This window comes from Ricinus communis, chromosome 5 (genome assembly GCF_019578655.1).
Source record: "Ricinus communis isolate WT05 ecotype wild-type chromosome 5, ASM1957865v1, whole genome shotgun sequence".
Classification (NCBI taxonomy): Eukaryota; Viridiplantae; Streptophyta; class Magnoliopsida; order Malpighiales; family Euphorbiaceae; genus Ricinus; species Ricinus communis.
This window is the reverse complement of record NC_063260.1, coordinates 13,036,049-13,051,196: the sequence shown is the minus strand read 5'-3', so window position 1 is coordinate 13,051,196 and position 15,148 is coordinate 13,036,049. Positions and strand designations below refer to the sequence as shown.

The window sequence follows — 15,148 nt, the reverse complement described above, 5'->3', positions numbered from 1 at the left end:
AACCATGTTATGCTCTAAGCTCATTTAGAAGCATAGCTGTTGGTAAGAACAGATATTAGAATCTCAGATAGAGAGAAGAGATAGAGGCAGAGAGAAATAATTTCCTGAACTCACAGTTGCTCATTCGAAAATACCATTTTGAAACTTTTCAAAGTTGGTGAAATCATATTAAAGAAGCAAGAGACAAATTCCTAACTTTTGAAACCACAATTAGATTACTTGCAGACCATTAATGGAACTAAAAATAGACTAAGGGATAGGATATAAAATGAAAAAGTAATATAATTAATAAGGAATATATAAATTCATAGTTAAAGTCAAATAAATAAATTCTTTGAATATTTTTCAAGTTCTCACCTTTTTACTTTTAATTTCTTTCCTACCTTGTCACGATTCTCTTTTGAAGCATTTCCTTAATGAAAAATTCTTAAAACATTGAAGAAAAGGGAGAAGTTTGACTGGTCTTTCTAAAATATGCAACTGAGTAATGACTCAGAAAGATCATGGCTATCTAGTGCTTCTTCTGAGCAGGGATAATTCTAAAAACATAAAGAACATGATTCTGAAAATAACTTGATATGGTTTTGTTCAGAATATAATATAGGGATCACATAGATTTTAGTTTTATTTTTCATGACACAGTGCCTTAACAACCCACACAACAAATGGAGGCTCCACTGAGTCATGCTCATGCAAGAATACTCCAGAAGTCTAATAAATCCATGTCAGATGCTGTAAGGTTTCAAATCTAATAAAGATCACCATGCCACGTAGGACTGCTCTTAGTTTTTGTTTTATTTTGATTTTCTATTTTTTTTTTTGTCAAAATATTCCATCCTCCAAAGTACTCTCCAATAGTATAAATAGACATGTAAGTTCTTGTACTGTCATTCAGTTCTATAGAAGCCATTTCCAAGTTAGTACTTTGTTTCCAATATGTTGGTATATATGATGAAAGTTTTCCTCACTTTGGTTCTTGTTGCGGTATTACCCGGGGAGCCTGTTGTTTGTGTTAGGAATTCGCCATACATTGGTGACAAGAGATTGAACTCATTGGAGAATGAGCATCTTGTAACTAATTTGCCTGGCCAACCAGCTGTGGACTTTAGGCAGTATGCTGGTTATGTTACGGTGAATGAAAAGAATGGAAGGGCACTCTTTTATTGGTTCTATGAGGCCACCACTCACCCTGATGAAAAACCTCTAGTGCTGTGGCTCAATGGAGGTAAGCACATCAGAACAATATCATTTTAGATACTTAACTTCCATAATGTTTTCCTTATTTATTGGGCAGAAATGAAATTCACGTTATCCTCATGGTGATTTCTGCTGGCATAACTTTAAGAGTATCCATTAAATTGTTGTTTTTTTGGATATCTGGGGAGGAAAAGGTGAAGAAAAGAGAAACCTTTTTTATTCTACCCTTTGCTGCACGCCTGTTCTGGTGACCTAGCTATATCGGCTGGTATTCTGCTACAAGGAAATGATGAATATTGGCTGGAACAAATTTGACTGGTCTAAACTCTAAAAGTAGGGTTTGGAGACCTACTACTATCTTTACTGCAGAAAATTTGTCATTTAGATATTATCTAAAGGCCATTCAGATTCCAATACTAATTTTTTGACCAAATATATTAACTCACATGTTATAGTGGATAAGTACAGTTTTTTTTTTTTCAATGTTTTCATGTTGCCTGGTCCTTAGACCGAACCTCACACCACATTAACAAATTTCTGTTGGTAAACAGTTGCTTAAATTTCTTTCAAGATATAGTATGATAATTCACATATTTTAATTTCTCAGTGGGCATTTTTCTTTCCTTCAGTTTTCAACTCATCCTGACAAAGTTCTTTTCAGTCACTCTTCTTATGGTTTTATTCTATGTTCTCAAAAAAGGTGACAAGATTCTTCATCTTTCAGGTCCTGGGTGCTCTTCTGTGGGATATGGGGCAACACAAGAGATTGGCCCTTTCCTAGTGGACAATGATGGACATGGACTTAAATATAATCCCTACTCATGGAATAAAGGTATATGGGGACCCACAGTTTCAAGCACACTATCCTGTAATTTACAATAGTATTGACATATGTTATTACGGTTGCACTAACATAATAGATAGATTTCTAAATTCTTCATTTCTATGAGACGCAGAGGCCAACATGTTATTCCTGGAATCTCCAGTGGGTGTGGGATTTTCATACTCAAATACAACAAGTGATTACAGTGTCTTAGGAGATGATTTTACTGGTGAGCTACATGCTAACTGTTAATGATCTATGCATATGCTAATAGCTTTCACCATGTCTGAGTTTGATAATTACTGCTGTTTTTCACACATTTTATTTTTGTTTGCATTTCTATGGTTTAATAAAGTGATGGTTGTATTTGAGTGCTTTGCACCATTTTATAATGAGCAGAAAATCCTGAAACTAATTACTCCATCCCTCTTTTGTTTAGCAAATGATGCTTATGCTTTCCTGCATAAGTGGTTTCTCAAGTTTCCGTCATACAGAATGCGGGCATTTTATATTGCAGGGGAGAGCTATGCAGGTTTTTTACTATTGACACTTTGTAACACTAGTTTGTTTAAAATCTCATGTAATAGTAACATTACCTTTTCAACATGCATTAATAGGAAAATACGTTCCTGAACTTGCTGAGCTGATACATGACAAGAACACAGATCCTTTCCTTCACATTGATCTCAGGGGTATCCTGGTATGATCCTTGAGACCGAGTTGGATGCATTTCTCTTTTATAGCTCGACTATTACTACTACTAACCTTTGTTTCTCACTGTTACAGATGGGTAATCCTGAAACAAGTGATGCTGAGGACTGGGCTGGGATGGTGGATTTTGCTTGGAGCCATGCTGTTATATCAGATGAAACCCACAAGATAATTAGAAAAAGCTGCAACTTCAACAGTAATGACACATGGAATAATGATGACTGTAATCGATCTGTTGAAGAATTATTCAGACAGTACAATGAGATAGATATTTACAGCCTCTACACCTCTGTATGTATTGGTGATTCAGCAAGTTCAGATGACAAATCTATGCAAATCAAGTTTATGCGTACGTCAACAATGGTAAGTGATGTGTTCTGGCATGTAGATAAAGATCATTTGTGACTGGAAAATTAAAATAATGGCAGTTTGCTTTACATGCATTTAACACGGCAGGGAGTTTTCTTTCAGATGCCAAGGATAATGGGTGGTTATGATCCATGCCTGGATGCATATGCAAGAGCTTTCTACAATGGACCAGACGTTCAAAAGGCCCTCCATGTCAGCGATGGTCACTGGCTCAAGAACTGGAGCATCTGCAAGTACTGCAAATCTCTCTTTCCCTCTTTGCTTCTTCGTAATAGTTGTAGCACTATATGGTCTACCAGGAACTATATTGATTAAAATCGTTAGTTCATAGTGGAAGCTTTGTAAGCAGTACTCTGACCTGTTTGATATACTACCTTGGTTTCAGTGATAAGATATTTGATGGGTGGAAAGATTCAAAGCAATCAGTTCTTCCTATATACAAGAAGCTGATTTCGGCAGGGCTTAGAATATGGGTCTACAGGTTTGTGTTCCCTGACTTGCATAAGATTGTAACAAATTTCAATGGAATTTGTGTAACCTCATATTTGTGTTTGTAGAAACTGTAAAGAATGAGTGTTATCATCAAGCTCATGATATCATTTCTTTTGGTGGCTCAGCGGAGATACAGATGGAAGAGTTCCTGTACTGTCCACAAGATACAGCCTAGCTGCTTTGGGGCTGCCCATCACTAAAGCATGGAGGCCCTGGTACCACCAAAAGCAGGTATTTAAATTAAATCCTTTTCAATTAGTCCAGAGTTAATAAGTTATTATTATTATTATTATTATTATTATTTGTTAAAGGTATGCATCTAGCTGTGGCTAATAAAGGCAGATTCATTACTTCCATCAGGTTAGCGGTTGGTTTCAAGAATACGAAGGGCTCCTGTTTGCAACATTTAGAGGAGCAGGGCATGCTGTGCCTATTTTCAAACCGAGCGAGTCATTGGCATTCTTCTCAGCCTTTCTTCAGGGGGGCTCTCCGCCTTCTTCGCGATAAGTCGCTGATGCTAAGTAATTAATTCGGCTGTCTTGTTCGCCAATGATTTTGCTCTTAGTAATGTAGGTTGTTGTAGGTGGCAGCAGAAAACAGTCAAAAATAGTAATTTAAAACAAAAAAATAACAAGATAATGCTAGTAATGTTGTTCCTAGACTACAGGACAAGGAACCATTAGCTATTCTGGATCCATTTTGTTGCCGTCTTGCTGCAGACGGAGAAGAAGTCCAAGTTTAGATCTTGTCTTCAAGAAAAAGAACAAGAAGAAAACAAATGTATGATACCCAATATTACCTCCTCCTTAAATTGATATTGCAAATAAATACGCCAAATTACACTGTATGTGATCAGTAAAATCAACTCAGCTCTCAAATGTCATGAAACATACAAGAGTATGCGATAATAATATTAACATTAATATTTCACTTTTGATTTGGAATCAAAAGTGACATATTTCTTGATGAAAACTTTGGCTGTTGCTGCTGTGATCTCAGTTTGGAGCGAGGGAGCCTGTATATATAGTGGTGGTAGGCTGTATCAAGAAGGACTGAAACAATTAGATCAGCATGAGGATCTTGTAACTGATTTGCGTGGCCAGCCTGCTACTACTATGCTACGGTGACCCAAGAGAATGAAAGGGTACTCTTTTCTTTTAATGGTTTCATGAGGCATCTACTTCTCCCGAGTTAAAATCTTTAGTTCCATGCCTAAATGGTGGCAAAAACATAGTTATTTGACTTGCGTATTTTCCTCAACATACACCAAATGAATTGATCGAGTTAATAGGAAATAATAATTCGAGCCCGTTCAGATTTAAGCATTAATAGTAATCTTAACAAAATCAATATACAGGCACATGTACGTGTAAGAGTGGTCTATACTTTTATTGTAGGTAGCTCTTTGTAAGTTCACAACACATGATTAAAATAAAAAATTATGTGATAAACCATTGTTTAATTAAAGTTCTTGATGAAAGATATATTATATTAATCCCATGCTTAATCTTTCCTCTCATTTTACCGATGCAACTATAGAAACAGACTTCTTTCCAATAAATAATCCTCTTATTCTATCATTTTTATGTTATGTTCTGTAATAAGGTGACAACATCCTCATTTGTCAGGTGCTGGGTGATTTCACTGTGGGATATAGAGCAGCACAAAAGATTGGCCCTTCCCTAGTGGCTAAAGATGAAGAGAAACCTGGGCATACTAATTATATAATAAAATTTTAGACAAACAAATAATAATAATAATACATGTATCACTTAAATATTGGTCTACTACTATAGTAATAACATAAGAAATTAAAAATCTTTTGAAGTTAATTAAAGACTCTTTGCAAGTTATCTCCCACTTGGCTTCTTTTATCCAACCATTCAATTTTATTGGACGTTTGGTGGAATACGCAGCCAACAGTTCTTCCTGCATACAACAAGATGATTTTTTTTTTTTTGCAGCAAGAATTAGAATATGGGTGGGTCTACACGTGTACCTAAGCTTTGTATAAATAAAATAGCAATGACATTTTCTGTTTTGATCTATTGATGCCAACAATTTGGGTGCCTCAGTGGAGGTACAGATGGAAGAGTCAGCAATTGTTCTCTCACATCGCCAATTATTAAAGCTTGGAGGCCCTGGCAGTGGTACTATAGGAACAACATATTTCAGACCAATACCAATAAGGCCAGCTGTGCACATTCTGCCAAAAAACAAAACATAGCTACCCAAAAACATTTCCACTGCTGTATGCAATTATCTAAATTGAAAAGTAAAAACCCTGTCAAACTCCTTCTATGCCTGATTTAATTAAACTAAAATAATTTAGATAAAAAGATTATCCTGAACTTAATGGGCTGACTAAGCCAGATTTTTTTCTTGTTATTATTGTCATCAGATGGGTGGTGGTCAGAAGAATATTTGGGGCTCACGTTTGCAGCATATAGGAGCTGGAAATGATGTGCCTTCCTTCAAAAGAAAAGAGCCTCTTGAAATCTTCACAGAGTTCTCTTTGGAGAGAGAGAGAGAGAGACGTTCTTACATTGTCTGCATTATCAAAAAAGACTTCACTTCAGGAAAACATTTTATCTATGTCAGCCACACTCCTTTGAAGATCAACAATGCTAAATCAACCAACCCTCTCTTCTTCGTTGTTCCGACCTCCACTCACTCCAACTAAAACCCCATTCTATCTTGTTAATGTAACTATTAATTCGTTCTAACACCTCGTCATGTATTGAAAAATAATTATAAATTTAATATATTTATAAGAGTTTAAATAAATTACTATTAATATTTATCATTTAACTTTTGGATTATATGGATGGGCCAAACCCTCCCTTTATTTGTTGGTCATCAATTTATATGAGCTTGGATTTAACACTTGTAAAGATATAATACATTTTTCTATAAAAAAATTTTATTTGTTAAATTCTAACTTGATTCGAATTCCTCAGAAATAATAATAAATCATTTTCTCTTTATTGCTGTGAAACTTCTCTTTGTGTTTAAGTACGAAAATTTTATTATTTAAATGGTTAGAATTAAATATAATTTTAATTATTGTTGAAATTCTTTTATTTTAATTAGTGATTGAAATATATTTATTTTTTATTAATAAAAAATTATAAAACTAAAACAATCAAGGATTTAAAGATGTATATTGCCTAATTTGTTCTAGCAAATTCATGATGATTAATTTATTTTTGTAAGCCAATCGAATCAAGTCGAACGTCTATTATGAAGTTGACTCGAATTTAATTGAATTTTATATATAATATAATAATAGTGACGAAAAATTCAATTGGGTTTATGAATTTCTCAAACTAAATATTAAGAAGCTTGAACCAAGCTCGAGAAATTACTGATAGGAAATCATCATCTTAGTAACCATACACCATAATAATTAATGAGCTACGATATAAATGGAATGCAAGAAAACTCCTTTCAATCAAGATGATTCCAAAACTCAAGGATCTCCTCAAGTAAAGTTAGGAAAAATTAGTTTCAACAATAAAACTAGCACTTAAATTCAACTCCAAACGCCACAAACCAAGTATAATTTGATAAATTAAGAATCGGACACAAGATTTTGGTTAGAGAATGCCACAAGCTAAAAAAGATAGTTTGATAAGTCCAAAGTTCATACAAGAACTTAAACAAAAACACTCACAAAGAGCAAATAAAGATTATCATTCATCAATTGATTTTTACAAATGAATTTAGCTTTGATATTTATAGCTAAAACAAGATAAAGAAATCTAAATGGATGCCTTTTGAGCTCTCCCACATTTTTTTCTTTAATTCTTCTTAAAACTCATTAAAAGTGGTTGTTTTTACATTGATATCGCTCATTTTGTAACTCCCAAATGACAACTAATTATGTGTATTCATTTTGTAACTCCAAATTATGACTAATTATATACAAACATTTTGTAGCTCTAAATGACAACTAATCACACCATAACTTAAGAAAAACCTAATAAAAATGAAAATAAAAAAGGCTTCAAATGAATTTTATTGGACCTATGAGTTCAGCCTAAATTTATTGCACTAAATTGATAATTTTGGATCATTTTTGCAATCTTAAACCTTAGGCGAGACTTGTTGTGTTTGTACACTCTAAATATTTTTAATTAAACCCAACAAAGCTTATTGCATCCTTTTGGACTTGAGCCTTCTTGAAAGCTTAAATGATAATTTATAATTATTGTCTTTATTGCATCATTACTCGAGAATAGCTTGAACTCGATTTAACTAAAAACCAAGCTAATCTCAAATATTTTTTTGAATCATTTTTAAATACTTTATGAATTGATCCATCCATTTATGCGAGTATAAAGGCATGTCAGGCTAGGTTCTTTAGTTGGGGTTGCTAATGGACAGGAAATCCAACTCAGGGATGTAGGCCAAACGTAATTGTTCCATCATATTAGTGAAATTGGTTACATAAAAGTACAATATGTTTGCAGTTATTAAAAAAGGAAAAAAAAAGGAGAAGATATAACCGCACTCTGTATTGAAACCAGCAAACCAAGCTTGGATGAGATCAATACTTTTACCAACCTAAGCAGCTAACTAATTTACACTCAAGTTTCTTATATGTGGTCATGAAATATTAATTAATTTGATTAAATTAGAGATGTCTTTCCTGATCCTAATTATAAAATCGACCCAATATTTGATGCAGGTTGAGCCCCAATTTGCTTAACAAAGGTTTACTTGTGCCAAGCTCCACTTGCGATTATATATATACCAGACACGAATTTTTCTTTTATACAAGTTTTTATATTATATGCAGACGCAGTATTCATCTTTAAAATAGTATAATATATTGTATATATAAAATATATTTTATTTATAAATAAAACATAGGATAGCCACTTTTATTTCTATTTAATTAATCCTCACAGTATCATATCAATCATTCTCCTAAATGCATTTCTGTTTGCAGATGCGCACTTATAAGCTTATATGAAACATAGTCTGAAGTTGAATGGCATAGGCATGGCCATGGATCGATCTTTTGTCCGAGGCCAAATATTGCGTTTCGAAGCAAAATTAATGCCGTAGCGCTTGATTCGCTGATCAGAATAATTATAGCTAGCAACCAATTGATTCCTCTCAGGTGATCCTGAACGCTGAGGTGCTGGAGGCATTAATGGTGGCCCTGGTGTTTCTGCAGGTAGTTTTAATGGTCTTGGCGGTCCTACTTGCAGAGGGAGATATATTGCCTTTTGAATGTCTTGAAGCATTTCTGTGTTGGAGTCATATCTGTTGCTAGAATCAAAGAACATTTGAAATACTTTCAGACATGATAGGTGAAGATGCCTGCATTCTTTTGGTAAATCGTTGAAGCCATTCACTAGAGCTTGCTCAATGAACTGTCTCTTCTTTTCATCAAGTATTCCTTTGACATATGCTATTGAATCTTCAATTTTTGCTTCTGGATTCTCTTTCAAGTGGAGCAGAACAAAGTTTACTTTGCCTTCCTTCTGTTCCTTCTGTAATCAATTGAGCAAATTTATTAATGACCTTTTAGAATTTTCTTATGGCATGGAAGGAATCAATTGAATTTTGGCCCTGGTATCACTAGAGCTGTCTCTGAGGTTCGAGTTTAAGTTATACTTATACCCAACAAACGATAAAAAGAATTAAGAATAAAGAAGTTGAATAATTTACCTCAATACTCTGAATATCATTCAACAAACGAGGAATAATCATGACAAGTTTGGTGATGGTTTCATGTTGAGTTGGATTGAGGTTATACTTCGATTTCAAGAAACATGAACCTGGAAGGAGTAGAGTGTGTGTAGCAATAGATATCATGCCAGTTTCAAGGTACTCTTGGGCTGACGGTATGAATCCACTTCTGCTCCACTTAGCTTCGGTAAACCATGCATTGAAAGTTTCATACCACTTCACATTTAAACAACAAGAACATTTTCCAAGATTAATCGATAGAAAAGGTAAGAACAGAATCAATCGGCCAAGATAAAAGTTGTGAAGGCTGAAAGCTTACTATATATCTAAGACGGTTCGTTATATCATCAATTCCATGTTGTTCGAGGTATTTTGCTGACATTTCTCTCACAAGATCATCAAGAACGTCAAAGATATATCTACTATAGCCACTCAAGCCTTTGGCATCCCATCTTTTCACATTAATTTAGGAGGGGAAAAAAAAGTAGTAATCAGATGAATGTTTTTGCACTTTTGTTTTCTCATATGATTAAGTGAGTACCTTTGAACTGCATCTGTGAGTTCTTGCAATTCGCCTAGAGAACCTTCCATATCATAAAAATCATCGGCGACAGTGATAATTATTGCACTCTTTGCAATAATCATTCTTAAATCAGAATCCTGAGGCAATGAAGTACTGGCAGCAATTGCAAAGTAACAGTATGTGGTTTTTTCTCGACCAAATCCCATATCAGCAAGACCCCAGCTTTTAGACCACCTGTCAAATAAAGTCAAGACACGATCATGATCAATGAAGCATGTTACACTTCAGGATTACACATTTGCTTAATCCTGTAAACACTTTAGTATTTACCTTTTCAGCTCTTCCAACTCATTCATGTAGATAGACTGCCGAAATTCGTAATTTTTGGTGGCAAGTTGCATTAGCTTGTCATTGCGCAGGCTTGAAAACCTGATGTCAGAAATTTACACTATTAGATGTGAACGGAGCTTCAACTCTCTTTCAGTCCCTTTGTTAGTTATTGTCTGTACGAATTTTTGTAGTTTTTTATACCTAACGAAGGAGGATTTTTCCATCCATAGAGCAGTGATATTCTTTTCTTCAATCCACATTCTGTGCTCTAGGTGATCTAGTCGAGCCAGCCATGGAAACCTTAGTTCGTGCTTGATCTGTGTCATACATTGGGCACCAAGTTGCAACCAAAGAAGAACATCTCATAAAATGAGGGGAGGTATCATATATACATAGTAGCACATAGAATTCTTATTGTTTCTCATCAAATATATCTATAAATTTGTAATGCTTCCAGAAAAATAGTTTGCTAAAACGGGAGATTTTAATTGGATAATATTCTCTATGTTCTTAATTTCGTGTAGCCTGATCAAGGGCCGGGGCAGGAAAATTCCTTTATTTTAAGTTTGTGTACATGTTTCTTAAAAATGATATTTTTAACTCAATTTTTTTTTTCTTAAATTTGATGAAATAAGTCTAAAACAAAAGAAGAAAAAAAAGAAAGAAAAAAAGAACCCTATAAATTTCAGGGTTTTCCTTTTTCATGTTCCGATGAAGAATTAATTACCACTTCATGAAAATTTGGGAGTGAAAAGTTCTTTTTGTCTCTAGTTTCCATCCGCGTGCTTTTGTTAAGTAACATCCTTGAAAATGACTTAGCATCCTCAAGTTCACATTCCCCTGGAAACATTAGATCAGCGGCTCTGTGAACATTTAGCATTACACTTGAAAATAATTCATGGTCCTTTTGGATATGGTCTAAAATTTCTTCATCAAGTAAAAACCAGCAAAAGATCCCTGAAATTCAAGAAAGCAAAAAGAAGTTATCACTTCGCTATGAAAGAAATTAATACATAAGTATTGCAACTGGGTCTATGCATAACTCATACATGGTGATACATTATATCCATTCATCCGCAGAAGCCAAAATGCCAGAGAGTCTTTATATAGCTTTGATGCTACTGAATTGATTGGTTTTGTACATGATTCTTGATTCATGTAATTCCTGATAATAAAAAAAAGATATTGACAATTAGGCTAATGCATGGTAATTAACTAATTAAAAAGGAATACAGAAATAAATGTAATGAACAATTTATAATTAAGAAACCAATATTTTTGTATAATCATTGGCATTAATTACCTGTAAACTTGTCCCAATGCTTCTTCAATCTCTTGGTTAAAATGCTCAGCCAAACCAAGCCTCTTTAATTGGTTGACCATGCTAAGCTTTATTAGGTCTTCGTCAATGGGATATATTGGTGGAACTGTTTGACAAGGAACTTTTCACTTGGTGAAAGAAGTAAAGGACAAAAAATATGAGCGATATGCCCTAAGAAGATAGGACCAATTAGCAGGCTATTTCTTGTAGCTAATTTCTAATAATTATAAAAAAGAAATTCTTATTCATAGACACACATTCAAAGTAAATAAACCGCATTGATTAATGATGATATAATATTTAAGAGTAATTGATTAAACTCAACCATAGACATTTAATTAAAAAGATATGGCATCATTATTGATATGGTTCATTTTTATTGGATGGCTATGAATAACGTGTCAGTCATAGTCTAACTAATAACTTTTTCTAACAATAAGAAGTAATGTAAATCTAACCTCCATTAGGACATCTGTGAACTAGAGATTGCAAGTAAGCTAGATAGTCTTTGTTCTTAGTAGCCATGAATGCTCTTGCTGTAGCTGAAGGGGATTGGAATAAGGAACCATCCTTGCATAAATTCTTAACCACATGTTCTTCATCAATACTGCATGGAAAGGCTTCAAGATAAGCTAATATTGGAGGATAATTGTAGCTGTCCGCTTGTTTGTCCCTGTGAAATTGAAATGTGTATCCACAATAGTCAGGTAATGATGTTTTGAGTACACGAGAACAAAGATCGCTAGCAGCTAAAACTAATACAAGCAAAAGTTAAATCTTCACTTGTAGCATGGCATTAAGGAGATAACTCAGGGAGATTGGCAAGTTGTTTATCCAGCGTGTCTACCGAGAAAAGAAACCAAGCAGTTGAGTTCATGCCTAGATGGCATGCACGTTACCTTCAGGCCTGCATGTTTTGTTCAGATTCCTGTGTCCTTGCATGGTTGTTTGTTGTACCAAGGTAAATGGGGGATTTCTCTTTAGCTTTTGTTGATCTCTTTTATGTACCAAATATATATATATATATATATATATATATATATATATATATGCGTAACAGGATTAAGATAATATTTATAAAATAAAAATAAAAGTGACTGAAGTGATAATATGATTTCACAGAAAAATAATTATATATCTAATTATTACATATATACTATGCATGTGATATAAAAGTTGATTACCTTTCAAGAATTTCTTTTCTTTTATAGAATATGTGCATGACTTCTCCCTTTAATTGGTCAGACAAGATAATCTCTAGACCATTTGCACATGCAAGCTCAAGAATTGCAGGAAAAGTTATGGCAAACCAGCGGGGACACAAATCATATATTTCTTCAATAAGGTTCTGTGCATTAGCTTGAATGAAAGCCATACCTGAATTGTACATGTACCAAGTAGAATAATTAGCAATATCTGCGGTTGATGTAATTGCTATTACCAAATTTTTGAATAATTACCTTTGTTAATCATTGTTTGCCCAATGTTCCATTTCTTTAGAGCTATCATGCAAGCAATAGTTGCAGGAAGGCACTCAATAGTGGGCATGCCATGGCCATCACCCTCCCCCCAAAACCCAACTTCTTTCTGGTTGATAAGCACCCAATTCACGCAATTCATAAACATGGGCTGTGAAGGGTCAGAATTGTTAGGAACCATGGCTAGCCATGCAGTGTCATAAGCAGAAGCAGCAATAAGGGAATAAGGATCAATGTCTAGGAACATCTCTTCCTTAACATCTCGAACCAGAGCTTTAATGGATGATTCCATCTTTTAGATAAAAGAAAAGAAAGCGAAAATGTAGTTATGGTGTTCTTTCATCTTTCTGTAAAATGAACTATCTTATATAGAAGAGTGAGGCCCCTTACTGAAGGAAGAACGAAATGTCCCAGTTCATGAACTGTACGGAATTATGTGATGTGGCAGTGCTTGAGTTTCATGGACGAATATTCTCACGGCAGCTTTCTTGACGAATTATATCTCACATTGCCTTCTGTTCGCACTTCTAAGAATTTTCAATTTCTGGATTGCTGAATTCTATTTTTATTTTATTTTACAAGCTCATTTTTCTTAATAAAGAGGAATCTCATAGCAATTCATTAAAGTTGACTACATTCAAAGAAAATATGGTGATAATGTTTTGAAATAAGTTGCCATACATTAGTTTATGAGTATATAATACAAAGATGGCATTGCAATTAGATACAAATTGATTTTTGAAAAGAAAAAAAGTAATTTCTCCTAAGATTCAATTAAGTTGATATATCATCCATAATGTGTTAAATTAAGTTTTTTAACATGCTCAATCTCAAATAGAGAATCATCAATTTATATTGCTAAATTACTGCAAATTTTTATATATTATTGTCTATTTTAAAGTTCTTTTCTTAGAGAAAAGCTTTCAAAATTAATATATATAAAGATTTAAAATTAAAAAATAAAATTTTAAAATGAAATAGTTTTTTAGAGATCTAATAAATTAAAATTAAATATTTTACCGGCATATATTAATGGCGTCTTAACATAAATTCTTAGCTGAAAAATTTAGAAATAACAAAAATGAAATATATAAATTTATTAAAATATAATCTATCATTAGGACCAAGTAAAATAAAAACAGAAAAGACCTCTAAGATGTATTTTGCCAAAACTCCAAGCTCTCCCGTGTGTCGCGTTTTCTCTTAAATGCATTTTTTCTCCTTTTACTTTTCTGACAATGCTTTTCTCTATTTAATGACACTAGTTTTTAAAGCAATTTGATAAATATTTTAATTTGTTTTCTTTTGATATTTAAATATTTACTGAAATATATCTTTTTTTTATATTACATATAAGTGTTTAAATATTATAAAATAAAATAAAATTATTTAAATTTTTCTGTGCGAGGAAAATCACTAAAATAACCAGCTAAGGTTCTAATTATGAAGGTTTTGTAGATATAAGTCTAAAAAATAGGAAACAATTTAGAATTGGAAGAAAAACATTAAAATAATTTTAAATATAATTTAGCTTAAAAGTAAGAAAATAAAAAAATAATTATTTCAAATTAATTAATAATATTTTATTAGCTTTTATCATATGGTTTAGTAATTAAAGAGTTGTTGTATCTCACAAGTTTATATTAGAAAATACGAATGCTAATTATTTCAAATTCTTGATAACATCATTTTTTCCGTTGATCCTCACACGTGATACCCGCGCAATCCCTATATCTCCGTTTTTCTAGTTTTAGTTCTGACTCGTTTATTAAATAATTGTCAAAGAGGGCTTCTTAAAGTATTTATTTGCTTCTTTTTTTTTTTTTTCTAAAAAAGAAAAAAAGTTTTTATTTGCTTGTTGCTGCTTTAAGAAATCTTAACTTGGTTGAATTTTATTACTCAATAATTAAAAATCCAATTTGATAGCTTTTTCTATCTACTAATCCTTATTTATCTATTATTTCTTGTTAATTGCTTTATTCTAGTTAAATCACATTAACTTATAAAGTGAATTCACGATTTTAAAAATATTATTTTATATTATGAATAATATCTTTTTAATGTATATATATCTAGAATTAATTTCAATCGTGTCAGATAAAACCGTCACGAGTAGTAAAGCATTATATTAAGAGTTTTAACGCAGCTTAAGATTTAAACTGGAAACCTTATTTAAGCTGGAAAAAACCATCATCATC

General features: G+C 32.9%; 2 protein-coding genes across 3 annotated transcripts; one reads left to right on the top strand and one right to left on the bottom strand.

Annotated features, from left to right (window-relative positions):
* Positions 1–391: 391 nt before the first annotated feature.
* On the top strand, positions 392–4,439 carry LOC8281726 (serine carboxypeptidase-like 31). 2 transcript variants are annotated; one of them, XM_015720727.3, is made up of 10 exons: positions 392–1,225; positions 1,922–2,029; positions 2,154–2,249; positions 2,460–2,552; positions 2,638–2,720; positions 2,807–3,094; positions 3,188–3,333; positions 3,486–3,581; positions 3,718–3,823; positions 3,953–4,439. In XM_015720727.3, exons 1-10 carry the CDS (start codon positions 937–939, stop codon positions 4,097–4,099), a joined length of 1,452 nt encoding a protein of 483 aa, XP_015576213.1. In that variant the 5' UTR covers positions 392–936; the 3' UTR covers positions 4,100–4,439. The 2 variants fall into 2 exon arrangements, with proteins under 2 accessions (XP_015576213.1, XP_002521402.1); XM_002521356.4 differs by having other exon boundaries at positions 399–1,225; positions 3,203–3,333.
* Positions 4,440–8,480: 4,041 nt separating this feature from the next.
* On the bottom strand, positions 8,481–13,243 carry LOC8279109 ((E,E)-geranyllinalool synthase). Its single transcript, XM_048374712.1, has 12 exons — positions 12,933–13,243; positions 12,657–12,849; positions 11,931–12,145; positions 11,455–11,578; positions 11,201–11,316; positions 10,879–11,108; positions 10,353–10,468; positions 10,152–10,250; positions 9,840–10,055; positions 9,618–9,750; positions 9,278–9,514; positions 8,481–9,099 (listed from the first exon to the last, which is right to left on the bottom strand). Exons 1-12 carry the CDS (start codon positions 13,240–13,242, stop codon positions 8,566–8,568), a joined length of 2,523 nt encoding a protein of 840 aa, XP_048230669.1. The 5' UTR covers position 13,243; the 3' UTR covers positions 8,481–8,565.
* Positions 13,244–15,148: the final 1,905 nt, after the last annotated feature.